This window comes from Macadamia integrifolia, chromosome 4, assembly GCF_013358625.1.
Source record: "Macadamia integrifolia cultivar HAES 741 chromosome 4, SCU_Mint_v3, whole genome shotgun sequence".
Taxonomy (NCBI): Eukaryota; Viridiplantae; Streptophyta; class Magnoliopsida; order Proteales; family Proteaceae; genus Macadamia; species Macadamia integrifolia.
This window is the reverse complement of record NC_056560.1, coordinates 6,174,662-6,199,842: the sequence shown is the minus strand read 5'-3', so window position 1 is coordinate 6,199,842 and position 25,181 is coordinate 6,174,662. Positions and strand designations below refer to the sequence as shown.

General features: G+C 37.5%; 2 protein-coding genes across 2 annotated transcripts in view; one reads left to right on the top strand and one right to left on the bottom strand.

Moving 5' to 3' along the window:
* Nucleotides 1–11,692, top strand: part of LOC122075830 (lysophospholipid acyltransferase LPEAT2) — a gene marked incomplete in the record, with an annotated part of 13,081 nt that extends 1,389 nt beyond the window's left edge. Inside the window, 13 exon segments of the mRNA XM_042640998.1 lie at nucleotides 1–154; nucleotides 291–350; nucleotides 1,398–1,561; nucleotides 1,652–1,715; nucleotides 2,196–2,264; nucleotides 3,134–3,229; nucleotides 5,934–5,978; nucleotides 6,786–6,856; nucleotides 8,988–9,054; nucleotides 10,431–10,481; nucleotides 10,907–11,017; nucleotides 11,128–11,175; nucleotides 11,280–11,692. Coding sequence (XP_042496932.1) covers nucleotides 1–154; nucleotides 291–350; nucleotides 1,398–1,561; nucleotides 1,652–1,715; nucleotides 2,196–2,264; nucleotides 3,134–3,229; nucleotides 5,934–5,978; nucleotides 6,786–6,856; nucleotides 8,988–9,054; nucleotides 10,431–10,481; nucleotides 10,907–11,017; nucleotides 11,128–11,175; nucleotides 11,280–11,408 — 1,129 coding nt within the window.
* Nucleotides 11,637–23,798, bottom strand: LOC122075829. Its single transcript, XM_042640997.1, has 12 exons — nucleotides 23,498–23,798; nucleotides 23,005–23,123; nucleotides 22,803–22,909; nucleotides 22,605–22,692; nucleotides 17,289–18,384; nucleotides 17,047–17,101; nucleotides 16,860–16,941; nucleotides 16,605–16,685; nucleotides 16,163–16,267; nucleotides 16,029–16,078; nucleotides 15,286–15,403; nucleotides 11,637–11,866 (listed from the first exon to the last, which is right to left on the bottom strand). Exons 1-12 carry the CDS (start codon nucleotides 23,628–23,630, stop codon nucleotides 11,792–11,794), a joined length of 2,109 nt encoding a protein of 702 aa, XP_042496931.1. The 5' UTR covers nucleotides 23,631–23,798; the 3' UTR covers nucleotides 11,637–11,791.
* Nucleotides 23,799–25,181: the final 1,383 nt, after the last annotated feature.

Genomic DNA, 25,181 nt, shown 5'->3' with positions numbered 1-25,181 from the left:
ACCTGCTCCACGGGCGACAGCTCCTATTGTTGTATCTAATCATGTATCATATGTTGAACCTATTTTCTTTTTCTACGATTTATTTCCAACCATTGTTACTTCGGAGTCACATGATGCAATACCCTTTGTTGGAACAATTATCAGAGCAATGCAGGTAATTTTATGCTTTACACGTCAATAGTACATTATAGCTTTATACACGTGATGGCTTACTGATGTTTAACTAAAATAATCGAGACGTTTTTTTGTACTTATGATGTAATTAATTATTGTTGTTTATATGTTCTTAGGTTATTTATGTGAATAGGTTCTCAGCATCATCAAGGAAGCGTGCTGTTAGCGAAATAAAGGTAGGAAGGCTCCAATCTTAAATGAGATATTCACCGAGTATTTCAGTTGTACTTGTATTTTCTGTTCAGGTGGTCATTTAAACAAGAAATAGTTCACTTTATCCTATGCTGTATGTGAATTTCGCTGCTGCAGCTTATGCTCTCTGTGCATATAAATTTCATTGGGCTGTTTGGAAAGCTGGAAGTGTGCTTCTGGAGGTTATTCATGTTCTTTCATTGGGGACCAAGTTTGGCCGTCACTTGCGGCCATTTATTAGCCACCTTTTCCCCTTTTCTCGGGCTGTAGCTGGGCCATGCTTTACTTCCAAAAAAAATGAGAAATGAGTTGTTTTTGTGCTAAGGAATTGGGTTATTGCTTCAAAACTCTTTCTCCTTAGAGTCCTTGACCTAGTTGAGTTCAAGAGATCATTTGGCAATGGAGACTGCATCCCTTGATATATGCTCATCTCTTTTAGTAATCGGGTTAGATGTTTCTAAGGTCTTCGAATCACTGGATTCTTGAGGTTTTGAAACTGACCTGCTGCCAGGTGCCTTAAAAAATAAATAAATCTTGTCTGCTTCCTTGTGAATTTGAAATGGAAATAATATAGACACACACTGTTATAATTTCAGGAAACACCAATTAGATATACATATTTTAATGTATTATTCAGAGACATATGTAAAATATGTAATTAACCCACCCTTCTTCAAAAGAATGTGTAAAGTATATGTACATTACAGACTCTGGAATGAGGGTACAAGTGTTACGCACTAACTAACTAATTATGTTCTGGTTTCCCCATGGTCCTTTGCTATGTCTGTTTTGAATCACATTACATAATCTTCATGAGGTGGTAACATGATGTCAGAACATGGTTTCCTAATTTCCGTGGTTGTTATTCATTAATCGATAGTCATGTATGATGATTTCTGTAGAATTCTAACTAGGCTTCAATTTTTGTCAATTTTCTACTTCCTGCTTTATAAAATGAAATTCAAAGGATAAGTTGTACCGTTTTATAAGCCATTTGATACAGAAATGTGCTTTGAAGGATTTGAATACAGAGAAAGGCTTCATGTGATGATTATCCTCGAGTTCTATTGTTCCCTGAGGGTACCACGACGAATGGGAGGGTCCTTATTGCTTTCCAACTTGGTGCATTTATTCCTGGTTATCCAATCCAGCCGGTAGTTGTTCGCTATCCACATGTGCACTTTGATCAGTCTTGGTAGGACTTTTAGCTTAAATGGAATTCTCCTTGATGGCTGTCTTAAATTTTAGCTAGTTTGTTGTTTCATCTTTATGCGATTTATTGTAGGGGCTATATTTCCTTGGCAAAGCTCATGTTCAGAATGTTCACCCAATTTCACAATTTCATGGAGGTACCTTTTTTTATTCTATGCACGTACGCTTTTTCTCTTTTTGCTCTTTTTTCAGTTTGTTTTCCCTTCAGTTTTTGTGTTCTAGTGAGTGGAATGTTCAATTAATTGTTGCAGCATTTTCTTTCTCTTCTGTGTTATTTGAAAGAACAAGAAAGTGAAGCATATAGACTATGTCAAATGAAATTACTCATTTAGAATGTATAAGGGACATAAATCATTTCAACTGATCTCTTGTCAGTATTTTATGGAATATTGCTTTAACATGGATTAAATCATTCCTGTAGTTTGTCTTGATTTATTACCATTTCACATGGATTAAGCTTGATCTCTGAATTAGTTCATCTAATCAAAATTTAAACCTTTATCTCACCTCTTTGAGTTTCAATCTTGCTCATTTAATTACTCGAATCAACAGATTCATTCTTTTGTCTTCTGAAATTATGTAATTTTAACTTAGCGATCTTGTTTTGGATTTGGCAGGTTGAATATCTTCCCATTGTTTTGCCTCTTGAGAACCAAAAAGAAAGTGCTGTCCATTTTGCTGAAAGGGTAAGTTCATGCTGAGCCTCTGCTCTACTAAGTTGTGCTGCATGCCAATTTTGATACAAATACACCCACTTCTTATATGCATCTATTGATAGGAAATTGGGTGAAATTTGAGTTGGTTATCTGCCAACAAAGAAAGCATTTAAATACACAAAACAGCATATCTGCGTAGATTGTGGAATTTTTCTGAGTATTTTCTATAGTAATGGGGCTATAGTGTAAATAACATAGCTAATTGATGTCATCTGATTCTCAAAATATGCTTTCTTGAACTGTCATAAATTTTGGAAAGGCTTTTTCTCCCTTCTTTCCATTACCAATACATTCTCCCCCATTTATCTTTACGTTAATTTTTTGTTGTATGAATTTGTGTTCATACTCTATTATTATGATTTTTTTTTTTAGTTAGAAGATAACAGGTTGAATAGATAATGTGTTGATGCTCTTTCCTTTTAATAAAATCATTTTTGTGGCCCCTTTCCCACTTTGTGTTTAATAATCTACTGCTCTGTTTGATTTTTCCCTAAGCTAAAGATTTATCTTTTTAGCCATTTATCCTTTTCTGCATCTTTGTTAAAGTTAGTTTTTTTAATGGTTTTTTCTTTGATTTTCCCATCCTATTACCTTTGAGAAGGCAGCCTAAGGTTTTTTTTTTTTTTTTTTTTTTATGCCTCCACCCTTTACGTGAACAATTCTCTACAGTTATTTCTCTTTTCCGTAGAACCTTTACCCCTGATGAATATAATTCTCCATTTTTTAGGTTCCTTCTGGGACTCAAAATGCATGCATTTCTTTCTGCTGATGCTGTTTATGCTTTGGATTTTAAATTTCTTACATAAATGTTTTTTTTTTTTTAATGGTTGACCACACAGACTAGCCGCTCAATCGCAAGTGCACTCAATGTTGTACAAACATCTCATTCTTATGGGGATTTGTTGCTTCTAACAAAAGCCTCACAGTCAAAGCAGGTAAGAAATTCTTGCTTGTCATATATCATGCCATTGGCAACATGTCTTGCTAGGTATAATTACTTTGAATTGAAATATGTTATTGACGTATTAGTCACCCTCAACCAAATTCTGGTTGCTTTATAAAATCTGCAAGTTGAAAATCCCTTAACTTCATCAGCAACGCACTCTCTGGAATGAGAGCCATCTCTTTTGTTTGGAGACCACAGCATTCTATCCAGAATTTGTGGTTGAACAATAACTTCTGATCTTTGCATCTGAGAACATTTTTTCAGAGCATTCTTATAATTCTATTGATTATTTTTGGCAAAAAAAAATTTCTATTCAGTTTATAGCATCGCCTACTAGCATCTCTATTAGTAGGTGGTTCTACAGAGTATAGAGTAGAGTTGATTAAAAATAATTATTTTCTGATCGTGATGGCTGTATGACTTGTCTGTGCTCTATGTATGTAATGTATTGATAGAGAGGCTGTTAGTACTACGAAGAATGATCAAATCAAATAGTAATCTTGTAGAGTCACTAATTTCAGCATCCTAGGTTGGAGTAGATATTCTCGACAGAACTTTTTCCTGAGCCTTTGTTAGCAAAACTGAAACTCTCCAGTTGACAGATGGATTAGGTTCTTTTGGTCTATTCAAGCCCTGTTAAGCCCCTACAGGATGAGGTTAACTAGGCTGAATAAACAAGGACTATAAAACCAGAATTGCGGTGAACCATATCTGAGAAAATAGGGCAGAATACGGTGTGAGTGATATCCACCAATCTTCTAAACCAATGGGGCTGAAACTAGGGTCGAAAGAATGTCCTAATACAAGGATTATACGTCTATAATACAAAGGAAAGCTGATGGTTAGAATAGGAGAAATAGATGTGAACAGCATGCAGAAAGTAGGGGAAACCAGAAAATAGTAAGTGGAGAACTTGACCCCACAGTGGTGGGAGCCTCGGGCCCTTATACACTGTGTACGTCCTTTGGTAAGTTAAGAGAACATGAATTACTCTTTAACTCAACATTCTGATGGCCCCCAGATTTGGGTCCAATGTAATTGAGTGGAGGGGGGAGACTATCAAAATTCCAGCCCAATCCAATGGTTGAAAAGGACTAAGAACAAAGGCTGAAGTTCAGACTCAGAAGAGGAAGCTTGCCTCTCTCTATTGCAAGACCTGAAACAAGTAAGGAATTAGTGGAAGATTGAAGGGATAATAAGAGCAGAAATAATAGGTTACTAAACACAAAGAGAAGGACAGAAATCGAAGAAGAACAGAAAACTGAGAAAAGATGAGGAGGAAGGATATGGCTTGGAATCACCACCCAGCCTGTGGTTAGCTTCACCGTGAATCAGCCTAGGTTTCACCACCTAGGATCTGCAGCTGAGTCAGCACACTCCAACGAGAGAGCAGTAGTTTAATCATCAAATTCTTGGGCTGTAGTTGCCCTCCTTTTGTATTCATAAAATATGAAGTATAGTTACAAACATAGAAAGTTATTGCAACTAGGTAGCTTTCAACTTTAAAATAAAGACTTCCTATAAGATCTTAGTTGTCATGACATCAAAATAGAAACTCTATGTTGCTAAAGGCTTAGCAACTAAAACTAGCACAAAAGATAGAAACTATGATAAAATACTAACTCACTAAATATCCTTCACATGTGGGAGCAAAATGGGCCCACACAATCTGCCACAATATCTCTTCCAAAGCTGTTGGTCGGTGGCTACATATGGGGCAGAATAGGGCTTGAAGATGGGCTTAAGTATTACCAACATATGGGTCCAAGTAGGGGCCTGAATATAACTCAAGTCGATGGCCTATATGGGCTGGTTATAACTTAGAAAAATGTGAACCTACCCCGTTCACCTTCAACTCCAGGCAGTGGATCGGGAGTGTTCAACTAATTTATTTAAGTTATGAATATGGACAAATTAATATAGGCATTTCTTCTGTTTTATAATCACTATCAAATGAGGGTGGATCTCAGTGCAACGGTAATGTTGCTCGATTGTGACCTAGTGGTCGTGGGTTCAAGTCGGGAAACAGCCTTTCCACGAAGCAGGGGTAAGGTTGCGTGCATTATGACCCTCCCCGGACCTTGCAATGGTGGGATCCTTATGCACCGGGTACACCCTTTTTTATAATCTCTTTCAAATGTGTTCTTTGTACTTCAGTGTTTTGGAGTGTAGCTGAACCTTGGAGTAGTTCAGTTTTGAAGTAGAGTGACAGAATTTATGAATATGTTTCTAGTTTATGTTTATCTCATTGGATTTTTCAAAATTTTGTCCATAAAATCCATTCCATATTTAGGGTTTGAGTTTCCTGTCCAGCTGCATAGCGTATGCTAGTGCCTTCCTATGTCTCTCTCTCTCCTTCCACAATAGGGGGCAGATATTTCATTTCATAGGAGGGGGGAGATAGACATAGTGAGGCGCTAGCATACGCTACGTGTTGGTGTACGATGTCTTGTATTCCATCGCAGTTTAATCCAAGGAGTACTGGTGCAGGCACCTTGACAGGAAATATCATCGAGGACGTAGGCAATCTTGCCAACCCTCGTAAGCCTATGTGCATTGCTTGTTCTTGTTTTTCCATTATCTTCTGCATTGTTTTAGGGTTGCGTTTCTACACTACGCAGCCTGGCAGCATTATTTCCCCCACTTATTTTATTACTTGGCCAATTATTAATTATTCTTATTTCATTTTGCAGGAGAAAGCTTCAACTTATATGGTAGAAATGTCTAAGATTGAAACTGTGAGTTTTAATTTCAAATACCTTTAACATCTAATAGTTCCCTTTGACTATATTTTAATATTTTGATATATAAATAGTGATTTCTTGTCTAAGCATCCATTTATGGGTTAAAAACTATTTAGGTGTTTAATGACAGCCTTTGGTGAAAATGGTATGGAAAATTGAAACAGTACTATGGAAAAACGGAACAATCTTCTTTTGTAGCCTACTGTATTGTTTAGCCATTTGTTACATTCTTATAGATTTTCAGCTTATGATTTAGCTTTGAGACAGGGTCTAAAGCACTTGGAGACAGAAAAAAGGCGGCTTCTATTTCATGTAGTATATAAAAGAGTGTTTTTTTCTTATGGTTATTCAATTATGGTAGTGATGGTGTATTTTTCTGTTTACCGAATCTAATGGTATTTTTCTTAGAGAGAGAGAGAGATTGTCTCCTGTTAAGTACCACAAAATCATAAGGGGTGGGTCTAAAGGTTGATTTCTGTGCAAGTGCACCACAGCACACAAACCATAACCAGAGTAGTATTCTAGCATAATATTCTCCTGTCATAGAAGTGGAGCCCTCATTATGTGTTGTTTAGAAATCTTTGACGTCTCTAGGACTGGAGAAAACTTGATTTCGAAGTTTTCATCTCCAAAGGTGCAATCATTTTGTGGCAATAGAAAAATGTTTCCTAGTGTTCAGTATTTGTTCAGGTTGAGATAGTCTTATGCTTTTCAATCGTTATTTTTATGAATATTCATCGTGTGCTTATCGTGCCGAATCAAAGAAAAGTTGACTTCATTTTCTTCTTATTCATTATACAGTCATTCAACATAAGCACAATGGAAGCTGTGGAGTTTCTGGATAAGTTCCTTTCTATGAATCCAGACCATAGGTAATAAATCTTCTGTGAGAACATTTAAGTTCTCCTGGAATAATGTCTCATCAAGTTCGAACATGATGTGTATATGCTGAACTGCTGATGTGGTTTATATGCATTTATTATTTCACGTCATCTATTGTCTGGGGTGTCAAGGGGCCATATATAATAATATTCTCTCTTTGATACATCACTCAACATGAGCACTCTTATGTTATATTGCTATTTCCAACCATAGTGGTGAAGACCTCAGGTTGTATTATCTTTTTGTTGAAGGGTTGAACGTCTGGTTGCCCTGTGGAAGATTTTAGAAAGATGATTTGTCTCCAGTCAGTTGTGCTTGAAAGTTCTAGAATTTAAGAAGTGTGTCACAAACAACAGAAGCAAGATATTTGGGTTGGTACCCAAAAAAGATTGGGTTAATAGTACTGGCATGGGATGTGACAAACATTGGGAAAATGTTCTTCAAAGGGAAGAGTTTAGAACATTTGGAGAGGCTGCTGGGGTTCTTTCTCTCTAAATAAGTTGGATCAGGTTATTTCTGTAATATGGTCTTTGTTTATTTGTAGCTTTTCTTTTTCACTCATGGGTTGCTCCGTTGCTGTTGGAAAGAGGAGTGGCTTCTGACTTCTGAGATGTTTTTGATTGAGGAACTTGCGGGTTGGGGGAGAATGTATGGTGTTTTAGTAATAAAGTTTTAAAATTCCAGATCTTTTGTTTGGTTTTGGTGCCTCTTGTTGAGGATTTTTTTTTTTTTTTTGGGGTGTTTTTCTTATTAAAACTCTTCTGTTGCTGATACAATAGAAAAAAGGACAAGTCATTTGCTCACAAAATCAAGTAAATGCTATATTTCTGTCTGTTCATACATTAACAATGCAATGGGACCCACCATGCTTTGCACCAACAGTGGGAGATCATTATCTTCCATGTGGATTTCCTTTTTCTGATAGAATTAAATGCTTTAGATACACACGACACTGACAGTTTTCTTTTTGTGATAGAATTACGTGCTTTAGGCACACATAACCTTTTTTTTTTTTTTGGGGGGGGGGGGGTGTGGGAGAGGGGGATACGTTGGGCAATTCCCAAACTTCTTATGGGTATTATATATAACACTTAATCATATTTTTCAAGGCACCAGGTGCCTTGGTCACCTAGGTGGCCACTTTCGTTGCCTTGGTCACGTTGTGAGTATCATCTTGTGTCCAGGCCCCCTCCAGCGGCTTGGGTTGCCTAGATGCCATGACAACTATGCACCTAATCGAAGAATTTAAGTATTAGATTGTGCCATTGTGGCCCTGTAAATATAATGGTCTCTCTCAAATAGAAAATGTATGCATTGCTGGGGTACTGAAATTCAAGGCTTTGATACCTTTTCAATAATCTATAGTTTACTTTCAATCTTTATGATTTAAAGATGAGTTTTATTTGAACCGCTCCTTATCCATTTAAAGAAATGGGAGCCCCTTTGGGTGAACTAGCCATAACTTCTCCTTTCTCTTTGCCATTGAGTCTAGCCTACATGGTCTGAATTTTGGCCAAGATTGCTTTCAACTTGAGGTCCTGAGGGCTACTGACATGAAAGAGGGATCAATACAAATTGCAGCACCAGCATCAACTCAGTCAAGGCACTACTAGTTCTTGTCAGATTTGGTTTTGTTTGAATTTTGTACTTTGGAAACATAAACTGTTGCCTTGTCCTGAGGGCCGTACTAGTAATTCCCTGAAATATCGGTAATTATATTTAGCTCTTAATTTCGGTATTACCATTGAGCTTCAAGCTCGTGTTCTTTGCAACGTGCCAACCAAGCTGCGCATTCGGTAATTACTTCTTCTTAGGAGGCTTGCTTAGGTTTATTTGTTTACCTATCAATGATCCAAATAGTAATCATGGATTTCATTTCAGGAGGATTTTAAGATTAATCTGCTTAAGGATTTCATATTTGTGGTTGAACTGTGATTAGGTTATCCTGTCTATCATATGCTATCATTGCCAAGCTGCTTAGGTTGATTTGATTGCCCTTGATGATGCTAAAAATGTTTTCTACATCTGCTTCTTGAGTGTGTTGTGACATGGCATGCTCATTTGCATCATTCAAGTTACAACAGACAAGATTTTCATATTCATGTGTCATCTTGTTCACAGTGGGCGTGTCAAAATCCATGACTTCTTGAGGGTTCTAAGGCTGAGGGCATGTCCTCTTTCTGAGAAGGTCAGTTGCCTGAGCAGTTTACACTTGATGTTGTGTCTACTATCTGCACTTGTCTTTTTATGAATGTCCACAAAAACTGGTGCCTACTATAGAATTTTATATGAATTTTTAACTTTTAAACCACATTCCTGGATCAACACCTACACTTCCTTAATTACTTTGCCACTGGTTCATTTTGGGAATGAAATGTATAGGAAAACTACCTGAGTATCTATGGAGATATTATATGCACATGGAACAACTCTTTGTTCAGAATTTTTTACTTATACTAAACCTACCTTTGTTCCTATTATATTCCTTCTATTCACTAGTCAATTGAATCGGTTGAATTTTGTTCTTTTTAAAATGATTCTAGAAATATGTGAGAGAGGGCGATGATTTTGGGTATCTAGGCTCAATCATAAATAAAGAAGATATGGAGGATGATGTTGCACATAAAATTAAAATAGGATAGATGAAGTGCTAGGTGTGTTCGGAGTGTTGTGCAATCGACGTATTCCTTTGAAACTTAGAGGAAAATTTTATAGGATAATCATGCTACCGGCTATGATGTATGGTGCAGAATATTGGGCAGTTAAGAAACATCATATAGATCAACTCAGTGTAGCTGAGAGAAGGATGTTGAGATGGATGTTTGGTAAAACTGGGAAGGATAAAATAAGGATCGAACATATTAGATCCTGATACAGGAGCATTTAATTTTCTGGCGTCAGATCCAAACCCAGATTATTTAAGCAGATAAATTCTCAAGTTCCGAACCCACTTTAATGGATCTGATCTGCTCCATTTATGTCCTAATATGATCTTAATCAGTTGATAAATTTGTTTTAACAGTTGTATTATCGACTAAAAAGAGAACATGGAGTAAATGTAGTAACAACCATTAGAACAAATGCTACTACTCTGGGTCAGCTACCTACAGGATGTGGTTCAACTTCATCATCAATTGGATATGGACTAATTACTTTTCTATGTGGTTTACGGGGAGAGGGGGAGGGGGAGGGGAGAGGGGAGAGGGGGGGGGGGGGGGGGTGTGTGGAGTCAGAAGGCTATTCCATTCAGTGCTTGGATAGACTTGGGGTCCTCACATTTTCCTAACCTTAATCTCTATTTCGCATAGGCTCTGATCTTCGTTGTAGAAAATTTTCTTCAAAGACATGTAAGGATGGTAACGTAGCATAATATCATCTATGTTTGTAACTGTAGAGAACTCTGGTGGATGTTTTGCATATGATATTTTCTAAGTCTATTAAATATATATGGTTTGAAACCATGTTCTATTTTATGAGATTCTTTTTTATCACATAATGTTCATTTGCATGATTCGCTGTTGTGTTTCCATTAACGAAGTATATTCCTTGTTGTCTCCATTCCAGATCTTTGGATATCTGGATGTGGAAAAGCAGGGATCGGTTACATTTAGACAGGTATCCTCTTGTTATATATTGATTTTATCATTGTTGTAGCTTCTCTTGGAAGGTCCTATGAATAATTTATAAATTGTTTTCCACGATCTGTTGTTACCATGAAACTTGGAACCATTCTGAGGGTCAAAATTTTTCTTTAAAGAAATTTAAATGTTCTTTGTGAGACCTGCCTCTTAAACCCCAACTCCTCCCCACGCTATATATATATATATATATATATCTCCCTCTCTCTGTTGAGCTATTGTTTCAATCCTGCTTCATGATTGTTCTGTCAATGGTTTACTTTTGGATGTATGCTCGATTCAGTTTCCATGTCGAAGCAAATCCTTGAAGGAACCTGGGTCGTCCCCATTACCAGTTAACTTTTTTATTCTATTGTTGAGTTTATTAGCAACCATGTGACAACTGGAGTATTGAACTTGCAGTTCTTTTTCGGATCAGCTCATATCCTGAAGCAGCCATTATTCTCGCAAACCTGTGAATCAGCTTTCACCGAATGTGATGGCAGAGGATGTAATTATGTATCACAACAACAGGTATATCGTCTTTATGTTCCTTTTCCATTGCACCCTTATATGGTGTCACTTTCGAATTTCTTAATAATCTCGCATCCGCATTAATGTTGGCTTCTGAATGTACTCTGCAGTTGCAAGATATTCTCAAGCTAGCAATGCCAGATGCGAGTGAAGAGGAGGTTGGCTGACCACTTTATACTTCCATTAAATTTGATATTTTGGACTTAGCATCTCTTTATTTTGTAGCCATCTATTACATTTTCAAACCCTTTTGCATGTACAGGTTGGAGGATTGTTCAATATTTTTGATACTGATGGTGATGGAAGGATTAGTAAAGATGATTTCATGACTTGCTTAAGAAGAAACCCATTGCTAATAGCATTTTTTGGTCGTGGTTCGGCATCTAGGTAGGAGCCTGTTATGTAAAGATGGTAATCTTGAGCTCATGTGACTGTTGATGGCAATGGTTTGGTCCCAAAATTGCGAAGTGGTTGTTATTAGAGCATGTATTTAGCTTCCCACTCCCTTTTTTTCCCTTGGGGTTGGGGGGGCTGGGATGTGTTTTGTTTTGGGGCTACCGGAATTCTTGTGTTATTTATTTATTTTCAAAGAGATTTATTTAAACTCTGTAAGAAAGCATGCGACAATTTGGATCTTTACATATATATATTTATATTTTTTCATTTACATTAAAATACTCATTTGGGAGATGAAAATAGTACTGATTTCTGTTATGGAAGTCGTCTCAGAACAAATTACGCCATTTGCAGTACGTTGATAACTCTGGGCTAAATTTACATCACACTACACTTGTCTTTTGACTTGGCTTCCTGCTTTGAAGATGAATGGCTGCCACTACCCTTTGGCACCTGACCAAGGAACAAATAATGTCAAGCAGAATAAATCCCTGGCAACAGATTATGCTCAATAGAAATTTCCGATCCATTCATGAGAGTTAAGGGTTCAGTCAGGGTATTGCTGTGAAAAGCAAATGAAAACGCATGGGAAAAGTTCGCACTTATGTCAACAATCTCAATAAATTTTCAGCTAAATCCATAATAACAGCTATATTTCAGATACGTATTGATGCCATCTATAGCAAGTTCAACATATAGATGCATCTTGATGGTTATACAAAAAAGAACTGCCACATCTAAGAAATTACACGCTGAAGCCAACTAGTGAACCACCTTTCTACTCAGCTATTAAGACTTTTTTTTTGTTTTTTCTAATCAATAACACGAGACACCCACTTGTACGTACAGATTCATTCTATGAGGTCTCGTCTAGATAAATAGTAGGTTACAAAGAGGGTAGAACTTTCGAATTGCACAAAGTTCTTATATATATATATATATATAGAGAGAGAGAGAGAGAGAGGAAGAAGAACGCTGCCTGGTCACGTGTCCCTTGCACCAGCACAAGGACCAATGAGGGGACACACAGGGGCATTGACCAGGAGAAAATTTTCCTTTTGTAAAGGGGCGGGGCATTTCAAGGGTTTTTTTTTTTTTTTGGGGGGGGGGGGGGTATGTCGGTGCAGGCTACACACAACCAGGCAATGTTCTTTTCCCTATATATATATATATATATATTAATTTTATTTATTTTTTTGGAGGGGGAAGGGGGTTGTGTGGGGTTGTTTTGGAGATCACAGAATACTAACATTGTTGACTGAGCTCCCATCCTAGACATTGCTTGTACCGCAAGAAATCTATATGAGGCCAGCCACTGATCACTGATCACTGATCACTGATCAGGATTCAAGAGGCACCCACAAACAGCTGTCATACTCTCTTCTCTACAACTGAGTGTTTTTCCGATGCATTACCAATGTTCTCTTCAAAGTGCAAGTAAATTTAAGAGTCCTAAATAAGGGCTTTGAAGCATTGATTTCTTTTCATGTTACATTGGTTCATAATGGGGACTATTGAGCCAACCTGCACATGCCAAGTTTGCTAATTTTAATGTCTAGTCTCCACAAGCAGTATCTGTACTATTTCACAGTACTTCAGCCATGAATAAGAATCCTATTTCATTGGGGAAACTTTTACACACGTCTTGAGTGCATCACTTTTTCTTGCAGTCATAACCTTAAAGAAGCAATACTTTGTCTATTTAGCTCTACTTTCTACAACGACAACAACAACAACAAACTCAGCCTTATCCCAACTTAATGTCAATTACATGGATATGTGCTCCCCAATAAGATCTATCCAAGACTCCAAAGTTATACTTGGGACAAGACCTAGGCAAAGCATATCATTCCTCATGACTTCTCATATGGTCATTTTAGACCTGCCCCTAAATCTTTTAGCTCCTTCAATTAGAATCAGATCACTCCTCCTTAGTGAGGCATCCCCAGGCCTCTGTTGAACATGGTCATACCACTTCAAACAACTTTATCAAAGCTTGTAATTGATCGAGGCAACTCCCAAATCAGCTCTTATACATTCATTCCTTACTTTATCCATCCTAGTTTTGTTGCAATTTCATCATAACATCCTCATCTCTTCTACGCATTGCTTCTCTCTATGACACTTCTAAACTATCCAAAATTCCGCCCCATACATCATAGCTGATAACACAATAGCCCTATAGAACTTTCCTTTATGCTTTAAAGGAATACGTCGGTCACACAGCACTCCGGTCGCACTCTCCACTTCATCCATCCCACTTTAATTCTATGTGAAACACCATTCTCTATGTCACCTTCTCTATTTATGGTTGACCCAAATATCTAAAATAGTCACTTTGTAGTATCTCTCTCTCCTCAATTTTTCACCATGTCATTATCCATCATAGACTTAGTGTGTGACTAAAGTTACACATCATATATTGTCTTCAATCTGCTCGACTTCCTATATTGGTGGAAATGTAATGCAGTTGCATATAACAATTCCAAGATCTTAAAAATCGGATATGATCTAGGAAAAGTTGAGAGTTAAGAGTTAAGAGTAGATAATGACAATGGTTTCAAACTGAAATGGGATTCATGTTTTTCTCTTCCAATTTTACACTAACAAATTTCTTTGGTATTGTTTATTAATCGATAGTCGTCTAGAAAGTGGTTCTCTATGATGTAGATTAACTGGTGGACGTTTCTTTGAGTAGTGCATATTCTTTACAATTAATTTCTCATCAACTCCACCACAAACTTGTTCAAGAACTCAAGTTTTCTCTAACCCTTATTTTTTTTTCTTTTGGGCAGGGGCGGCTGTGGGGGGAGCAGCCTGTCCTAAGCCATCCAAGTTCTAAATTTGAAAATACCTCATAGCCATACAGTTATTCCTTGATTTAAAAATTGTTCTCAAAAGTATGCTTGATACTTATTGTGCTTCCGAGGCCCAATGTTCAAAATTTTGACTGATAGGGTGATTCCAAACCCCGGAGAAACAGAAATATTCGCTACTTTAGACAGGTTGGCTCAAAATTTCATTAACTTTGCCAATTTCACTAGATTTCAGCCCCTAGTGAAAGGAAATATTTTGTGAATTTCGACAAATGTCACTTGGAAGTTCAAAGATTGTCCAGGCCTCAAATCTAAACAAGGCCATATAACTATTTCATCCTACACCAACTGGTGGACCAAAACATGAATTGTAAAATTTTGCAGGCACTAAACGAATATTAGGTTCTTCAATGATGTAGTTCATTTTTATAAATAATAAAGGGAAAGTTCCCCACAAAGCTAATGTACTATCGCGCTCTCACATGAATTTTTTTTATTGTTATCTCTCCTACCTGACCATGTGGGCCCTATATGGATTATACCATTCCCCGCACCGCCATTGGTGTGGCGTGGGAAATTCTACCCACACTAGCATTGTGGGGGAACCCTTCCCCATAATAGAATTTCATTGTTAAGATTTTTTTTTTTTTTTTTGGGTGGGAATTGTTAAGAAAGTTAGGTAAATACAATACAGAGGAGGCCTTAATTTGTTTTCTAACTTTCCATCTCTTTCTAATTTGTTCATCCAAATTTCCATTCTCTTTCCTAATTGTTCATCCAATCCTATTGAAAGTTTATGATAAGTTCAAAGAACAGGTTTATTTGGGCAACTCACCACTCTAATCCAATCAACTCACGGAAATTAGAAATAAACCGTGCTCAAGAAATTGGGTCACAAACAGATTCAGGTGCAAAAATAAATAGGAACAGCCCAAATACAAATGGTTTGTTTTTCCTTAATTTAGTTTATTTTTTCCTACAAGCATAATTCACAGTTTATTTGGTAGATTCAGAAATACAGGAACATCTAGGACCACCCTAAAATCCAGAATTTACCTGTGGACCTGTGACAAGCCTTGAACTGCTGACAGTTGATTGTTGAGTATTCTGCCGTTGAGGCTGCTGCTGATCAAATTCCTGTTGTTGTAGTGCTATTGCCAGTTGCAGGTCAGAGCTGTCAAAATAACATGGAACAATCAGAGATTTTCTCAAACAGTATACACCAAACAAGTGAAGATCTCAGCACTTTATACAACAATGGTTGTAGGTAAGAGTTAAACAGAGCTGGCTCTTCTTCATAGGAAAACACAAGCACGTAAGGGGTGGAAAATAGACTGTCAAGCCTGGGTGTGATGGGCTTTATGACACTAGCCTGAACCTGCCCAATTGTTAGACGGGCAAATTACGCATACCTGGGCTCCTTACAATAGGATGTGTTTGGGTGGTTCATTATCAATGGTCCAGAATTGTCCAGCGTATAATAGTTCATTATGCCTACAACCCATCCCAAGACCAATCCATATAAATGGAATAGCAGGACAAACTCAACAACAGCCTGTTTAATAAATGGAGTAGGTTTGGACAGGCCAGGTTCAGGATTCCCACCCATAAGGCACTTCCCTGATCTCAAAACCTGACCCTATCTCCACAATGATTCAGCTCATCAGAAGAAAGAACCCAGGCAAATGCAACTAGTACCTATCATCATTATTCTTCACCTAAGAAGCCATCACATAACAGAAGCATTAACACACACTTAAGATGAGAAAATAGGAAAGAAACCAGCAGCGAAAAATTACTTTATAGTTGAACCCGCAGTTGCAGTATTATCAATGCTAGCAATGTAGTCCTGACGCAGGAAAATTTTTATTAGTTCATTGCAGCCATTGATGATAAACTTTAGGACATTAGTTGAGAAAGAAGTAACACATACAGCAGTACAGGCCACCGCATTTCTCTCATCCCAATGGTCATTGACATGATTTTCGACCTTAAATTCCTTGAAGTTGCCTGTCATAAATACTGTATCGCCATTTACCTGAAAAGCCAGGGTGTCAAATCTAAAAAATTAGACTAAAATAAAATCTCAGAAATAGCCCATTCACATTAGAACAAAAACTCTATGGGTGCACTTCCAGTGGAGACCCACTCCAAACAGAGTATGGCATACAGCCACAGTGCAAGCATAAAGAATGTCGTCTCTATGGGCATGTTGGATTAACATATATTGTGAAAAGAATAATTATAAATTAGATACAAGCTAATCTGTTCTACTTTTGGAAAGATTCATGACCACAAATAGAAACGGGGCAAGGAGAGAACAATATATCAAGGCAATTTAGGAGATATTTGAATCACACAGGGAACAGTCTTACCTCATTTAATTTTTCCCATACCAAATCAGGCTGGTTTATGTAACCTTGATCAGTAGCTAAGAGATAAAGTTCACCGTTAAACTGCAAACAGAACCGAACATCTATTAAAATCCTGCAAGTTCATGCAGAGAAAAAACTGGAACGCTATGAATGGTCGACATATTTCCTTCTTTAACAAGTAGCTGAGTAACTGGTTGTCGAGGGGCAGCAAAAGTAAATTGAAGCAAATGCAAAGAAAGACATGTTGGTACTGACCTTGAACATGGTGCTGAAGTGATTATTGCGGAAGAAAACACAAAGCTCCCGTTCCTTCAGACCTTCCTGGAGGCAAAAGAGGCTGCCCAAGCCAAGATAACAAAAGAATCTCCTTAGAACATCCACATAGCAAAAAAGGAAGCTCCCAGACTGAGAAAAAGAAAACTTCTAAAAGTCCCTCACATACCCATATATGGTTAGTTGGCTCGCATTGTTCCCCAGAAAATTCTTGATAAGTTCCCCTAAACGCAGGAACATAGAAAAGAATTAGTCATAAAATCAAGCAATGAAAGAAGTGCTCACAGAATCCTCCTTAATATCAAGCAACTGCTTACCCTAAATGCAGGAACATAGAAAAGAATGAGTCATAAAATCAAGCAATGAAAGATATGCTTACATAATCCTCCTTTATATCCAGCAACTGCTTACCTTTCTGCTGAGTGATTTCATCCCTGGGTTGCAAATCACTTCCATCTCCGGCACCTTGGTCAGCTTGCTCAGCAAGAACCATCTCGCCTTCATACATAGGCTCCCGGTTTTCATAAATTGTTAATCCTGGATCAAGTATGCACTCCTCTCCTTCATATATTGGTTCACTTCCTTCAAGGCTTGAGGCAACACTATTTGGTTGATCAATGTGCTGACTACTGCCACTAAATTCATAAGACTGAGGATTTAAAGTGGGTGTACAAGTCGATGCTGTACTTTCAAAGACACCAAGATCATCTACTGGTTCATGATGAGTTTCAGATGTGGAATTATCCAGTAGGCATGTCTCTTGAACTTGATCCCCTCCAGAGACATGCATATGGTCTTTGGAGGGTGAGGACAAATCCTTGTCCAGAAAGTGAAATGGTTCACTTGGATTCTGAACCAATACATCAGTTACACTGTTCTCCATCAGGTCGGTAGAAATGAAATGTTCCTGAGATCCAGAGTTCTTTAACTGATCAGCATGAATCCCAGCTTCAGTCTTTGAGCATGAATAATCATTTTCCCTTAAAGTAGTTTCAGCCGATATCATATTACTATTGCCACCACAGACGGCAGTGGGATCCTGTGATATGGATGGTTCTGACAGATGGGGTATTTCATGTTCCACACTAATGCGACTCTCTAAAGCACCTGCAAGGAACTCTGACTCATTTCTTTGGAGATGCACAGTCTCTTCTACAATTACAGACCTATTATTCCCACTTGTATTAGCTGGTGGTGACTCATCCACAGAAGTCACCACTTGACCTTCGGACAATTTCAATGCCCTTAGAACTTCAGCTTGTTCCTCCAAGTCTCCCTTTCTTCCTTTCTGATTTTCAGATAGAGCACCGGGTGATTCATCAAAAGATCTACCTCTTGAAAGAGATGGTGAGGGAACCCCTAAAGTTGCAGTTGTTGCAGCAGCAAAATCAACAGAATCTTCTTCAGGGTTGCTCTTATGCTCTGTACTTTTGGTTTCAAGGGCAACAAGCTCCCCCGTGAGAGTGTTATAGGACTTGGATCCAATTGCATTTGCAGTAGCATGATCCTAGTATTTGTCACATAGCACAAATCAGAAAGCTGATTGTCAATAAGTAGAATATACATTTACTAAAAAAATTCAAAAGTCCAGTTCAAAGTACAAATTCTCATCTTCTTCAAATTCTTGACAACATGCAATTTTATTGAAATTATATGTTTTCATCCCATTTTGTAAACAGAGTTGGCAAAGAATTTATAAAGGAAATTTCTAAGCCACGTACAGGCCATGTTAATAAGATAGAACCAACCACGATTTAAAACTCAGGATCCTGGCTCAGATAGGACACTGACTATCCTGATCCATCCCGATCCAGATTGCCCAATACATATGGCGCCTGATCAGCCGATCCAATATAAAATCCAACCAAACTTGGATTGTGCAGGAAAAAAATATACGAAAAATACCATAAAAATTACAAAAGGTTTGACTAAATCAGAACATTAAAAATTTATTAAATTGATAATTATTTTCAGGCACTTAGGAAAGAGATCATTTCCCCTCTTTTTTACCCATTTTGAATGCTATAAACACAAATGATGACTAAAAAAAAAACTAAAATGCATAGATTTATCTCATTACAGGTAATATCTAATCATGCAATAAATATGGAGAAAATAGGGTGAAATTTTGATTTTTCTCTTTTTAAAACCCTAACCCCATAAGCTCCTCAAAATACTAGGGAAATCTTGCTTGGATCTCCTAAAATCAAGTTTCGACACCAATTTTTTTACAAGAAATCACTAGATTAGTGTCAAATGACATCAATCCTCGAGTTTGGGAGGTTTTGGGGTGAAAACAATCAAAAGGATGAGCTGCTGGTTATTTTTTGGGAAAATTACATGATTACCCATTTTTGGGTTTTCCTTTACAAAATTATCCACTTTATGTTTCAGTTAACAAAAATACTCAAAATTAAGTTTGAGTTTACAAAACTACCCAAAACAGTGTTTTCCCCTCCCTCAAGTACAATTTTTTACATTTTTACCCTTGATCCCTTCAAGTCCAATTCCCAGCCTGCAACCGACGAAAGAAGTGGAACATCACTGGGAATCATGGAAGAAGCTTAAGAAATTCTGTTTAATTCCTCTTGGGAACTGGGGTATTTCTCTTCCTGTGAGAATCACTTCGGTCCAAAACTTGACTTCTACAACATTGGTTTTTATTTGCTTTCAAGCTCTTCACTTGATTGATGAGTCTTCACCATTTCCAACTTCTCAGATTCAATGGCAGAGCAATTCAAGATCTGTTCTTAATCTCTGCTACGGTTGTATGGGAGATATGACCTTCTATTTTTTTCTTTCATCAAAGAGTTTAGGGTTTACATAAAGAGAAAAAAAAGGAAGAGGAACTAAGGGAGAGGTGGTTGCAGAAAAGAGGGTTTGTTATTCAGGAGGTAGATTTGCGGCGGTGGTGGTAAGCAGAGGGTTGGTGGCTGGGCTGGGGGTGTGTAGCAGGGCAAGGTTTTTATCAATGATAAGTGGTCACCAAGAATTAAGAAATAGGCAAAACAAATGCAGCTGAGAGAAAGCTAAGAATTCAGAAATTTGGATGTAGTACCTGGTTTGTAGTTGCTTGAATGATTCCTATTGGGAGAGTAACAATCCATGCAAAAATGAAAGCAAAAAGCATCCCCCACCATGAAAGTTGCACCTCTGTTTTCCATACAAAAGACATTAAGAGAGAGAGAGCAGAACACTGCCAACTAGCAGAGTGAGAAACCACCACTGTGGGACGTCTTTGTAATTCTTCATCAATTTTGCATGAATGTCCAATTTCACATTCTTCATGGCCATAGTTGTCACGGCATCAAATCGATCCAAGGCGGTCGAGGGGTGGCTAATCGATTTAGCGATGAATCGACCATTATGGCGTTGCCATGGCGGTCAAATCGTTTATGTGTTATTTTTTATTTTTCCTATTTTCTAAAGTTATTTAGTATGCTACTTTTTATTTCCCCTATTCTCTAAAGTTATTTAGCATGCTACAAGCCTACAATATATACCCTATAACATATAAAACCAACATTAAACAACATCAAATCATCAAAAATCAACATAGCCCTATCAAAATCACCCTGCATTTTACAAAAAATCGACCGCTTAGTGAATCAGGCATGACCTGGCGTCCATGGCAGTGCCATGGCGACGACTATCAGCCAATGGCAACCGCCATTTGTGAGTCATGTAAATCGTAGCACTGCCATGAACTTCTTTTTCCGCCAAGACGCCAAATCGTTGCCTTGGAGACGCCATGACAACTATGTTCATGGCCGATTTGCTCTGTCTCAAGAAGAAGAATTCCCGGTGGCGGTGGTGGTATGCATGGGCCGGCAACAAGAATAAGAATTCGATTAATGGAGTTCAGGAATTTTGTGTCGAATAGCACAGACAACAGAGGGAGGGGTCCGAAAGGGAGGGTTGTGATATAGGGGGGAAGGCAGAGGGTTTTGTGGGGGCCTTTTCCCCTTGCCCAAAACCCTTCTACTACTCAGTCGGTTGCAGCAGCAGGAGTAGATTCTAGTTCAACCTCAGGCCTTGAGCTTGCACAAAGAAGAAATCTAATCAAATATGAAAGGGGAAAAAGTGAAAGACAGACTAGAGTGGGGTGAGGCGGGAAGGCTGGAGCAAGGAGAGCGAGGGGTTGCCAGGTGGAAAGGCCAGTGGGGGTGGGGTTGCAGCGAAGGGAGGGAGTGGGAAGGCAAAGGCAGGGGTAAAAATGTCTAAAATGTAGGTGAAGGAGGGAGAGACACTGTTTTGGGTAGTTTTGTAAACTCAAATTTAATTTTGAGTATTTTTAACTGAAACATAAAGTAGATAATTTTGTAAAGGAAAACCCAATAGAGGGTAATCATGTAATTTTCTATTAATTTTTTCAGGAGGAAATATCACTCCCCTCCCCTAAACTATAGTGAAATATCAAGTTTCCCCTACACTTTTTCAAAAATATCACTGCCCTTCCCCTAAACTCAAAGAGTCTATCAACCGTCCCTCACCATTTGAAATTGTTGTTAAGTCAGCTAATTTTTTTTTCTAATACCAAAACTACCCCTTTAACGTTGAAAGCCCATTATACCCTTTATGAGGTAAACCAACCCCATAAGGGTGCACATGAAGCACAATTCCCCGTCCAATCCGATCGAAGGAGTTGTCCCCGGAATCTGATCTGATTCATCAAATTTTGAGGACCAGGTCAAGTACCTTAAGTCTTTGAATTCATTGTCCCATTGATGATTCGATCAACAAGATGACTAGAGCACTTTCGAAGAGTGATCTCCGGGAGATCCCAGTGGTGCTGAATCCACCGAAGTGGAAGAGTTTAGGTTGGGGTCTGAATGGGTTGTCCACGATTTCGGTGGAAGAGAAAGAGGAATGAAAGGTGATGGATCCCAAGTCGTTGAATTCTCAATTGCTGGAGCGATTGTTTTTGAGCTTTGGTTTGGATGGGTTGGCGCTGGGGGCAACCGATGAGGCTTGTGGAATTGGGGTGTTGCAGGACTATAAAGGGTGCGCGGGCTATGATTTCATAAAGAGGAAGATGGTAACTAAGAATACTACCATAAACACTCCAAGAACCAGACCCACAAGCAAACCAACCTTCGTCTTTGAACCAGGCGAGGAGATAATTTTCATGACCTCCAACCCATTTAGAATTGCATTCGGTCTAATACTACTATGAGAAGGCCTAACAATTACAGAGAGTATGGTTCTATTACTTGACCCCAGAACAAAGTCCATATAATAGGGAGCGGCCAAAATATAGAACACTGCAGAACTAAGATCAAGATCTGCAGTAACAACCCATCTATTAACTTTGACATTGAAGTGGAGCAGCAAAAGATCACAGAAGTGAAATCGAATCAAATGTTGAAAACCTAACTACTCATAATTAGGTTTTTTCTCTTTGGGGGCTAAATTAACTTTCTTCATGTTTGTTAAGGAGTACTGAAAGAGATTCTGCAACCTCAAAATCACAAGTTGCAACATTATACCAACATACATAGAGCTACAAGTAAGCCTATCATGCAAAAGTTCAATACAAATAATTGAGCAATATTTCATGATCACACCAAATAATGACTTTAAATGCTGGACAGCAACATGATTAGCAAGGAAAATTGGCACCATAATTGCCATAACACTGAAATTGCAAGGAATGGATGATTAAAAAAAACAGTTTATACTACTCAAGATTAAAGACAGAAACCATAAAGCCTTCAAAAAGAATACCTGAGGATCAACAATCCAGCCATGACACAGTGGAATGTCCAGGAGATCAAATATGGCACACTCGGGCGTAAATTCAAAGTCATCGATTCTACAGGGAACAAACAAGCACACTATAATCAAACGGAATGCCATGAAATAAAAGAAGCAAAAATGATAATGATAGACAAAGAACGAGGAGAAGAGCGGAGGAATAGCTACCTCCTAAATTTAATGTTGACATCAATCCCCGTTGCAAGTCGAGGGAGCAGGTCAATTGCATCAGCTATGTTTTGTTGCTGGTTCTTGACATATCCAGCATCTTTATTCTGACTCACAAGTCACAACACAATGTAAATAACAAGTCAACTGACAGAACTGTTGCATTTTTTGATAACCATTGAACAACTAAATAGGCTGTTACCTCAACATTACTGTTAGAATCAATCAATCTTTCGGCAACAAGGGATAGCAATTTCTGCACTGAGACTTCAGATGCATCCGCGTTCAAATTCAGGTTGTTCCTTATAAGAAGAACGTTACCTATAATTCAGGAGAAAACAGAGCATTAACTCAAACAAAATTAATAAAAAAATAAATATAAAAATCCAGCTAAATAAAAAATAATAATAATAAAGCATCTAATTTCCAAACAACACCAACACGCAATCCCAAAGAAAAAGAGGAAGCACCTATCATCTCACTGATTATTAAATTATTCAAGCTAAAACTCGATTGAAAAATCAACAAATCAAAGCGAAGAAATAAACATAGAAACGGAACATCATTAATTCCTAAAGTCGATCAAAAATCGACAGGAGAAGATGAAGAAAATAAATCAAGAACCCTAGAAATCACAGGAAAAATTAAATATATATAAACAAAAAAAAAAGGAATTATAAAAATCGGGACCTTACATATCGCGAGAAGAGGACAAGGGCCATTGTCGTTCTGAAGAATGATGGGCGTGGTGCGTCCCATGAACTGTACCAGTTTTGTCCTGTAAAGGCATTCTTGTTCCGGTTCGTTTCTTCGGTCCTCGGTAGCCATGGCCGACCTTCGAACGAGAAAGAGCAATAGAGAAAAAAGAGAGAGAGAAGATTCCAGTTATGTTCTACTTGCCAATTACAGGGAACGAAACTACGAAAGAGATTCTGTCTGAAAAAACGAAAAATGAGAGAGAGAGAGAGAGAGCTTAATTATTTAAAGGCAGAAAAACAATGAGATGAGATTAAACGGCCCTTGGCCCCTGGAAGAACGTTTTATAACTTAATAGTGCATTAGTTTTGAGGTTTAAATTCTCTTCTCATTTTCCACCGGGGAAAAAAAAAATCTCCTCTTCTATTCCATATATTTTTGTGGGGAAAAAATAATTTTGATAGATTATTTTTGTGGAAATTCAATGGGAATAAAATGGTTCCATTTTTTGACCAATTTGATATTTCCTCATGTCATTTATATGCTTTAATTTTTTTTATTATTCTAAGATTAGGTGTAACATAAGAACATTTTGAGAAAATGAGAAAAGTTTTGTAAATGGTAGGCCATAATATAGGGTATTATTTTATTTATTTCTTTCTTCCGTTTTTTTTAAGACTTGGCAGATGACGTATCCAAGTCATTTTCAATAGATCTAATGGTCAAATGATCGAATAATGTAGTTCATAAAGTAACAAGAGCCAGCACCAATCAGGTGTGACAAAATAAAAGGAGATAACAAATTTTATTTTCTTAGAAAAAGATAACAAAATCTTTATCTTTGTTTTTTGGTAGAACAAAATCATTTAATGAGAAGAAAAGAGGAAGAGAAAGGGAGTAAAATAGACACACCCTGCTCCAATAGCTTAGAGAGCCTCTTCACTTAATTTAAAGTTCATGTAGTAAAGCAAAACCAATTTATTTGGGATCTATTCCAAATGTGATTTAAATGGTTATGTTTTTCATTAATAGTCATAAAATTAATATATTATTTATTATTATATGTATTTTTTAAAAATAAATTAAAATATTATAAGGAAAAGAATCTAATCATAAGTGATAACTCAATGATTAATAAAATATATTTTTTATGTAATTTTATTTTGGGAGAGGTTTCCTTCTGACATGCTTGAATACTAATTTCAATTAATTGAGGGTTCCAATATGAATCCGTAAACGAGAAGGTTCAAGGTGAGAGAAATATGTGGAATCCATCATGTGTGTGTATTGGTGTGCAAAAGAATCTACATAGAGACAGTGTGTAAATCTTTAGCTTTTTTGTTGTCTCGAAAATGAATCATATGTAATTTTGTTGAAATGATGCCTTGTGACGGGCTAACTAGGAACATACATCTATGTGGAACTCTTAACAGATGCATATAGCCATTCCTAGTATAATAATATAGTTCTGTTTAAACTGGTAGTAGATGCATATGGTCATTCCTAGTATAGAGCATAATTATGTTTGGCCAAAAAACGGAGAGTTCAAGGTGGGCCATGGCGTATGCTAATGTAATTTAATTCCATTTGACGTTTTATTTGATATTCAAATAGGCTAATGGTTCCGGTCTAATCACCATTTTCTTGGACTAACTTTGAACACTTAGGCCCGGAGTAAATGGG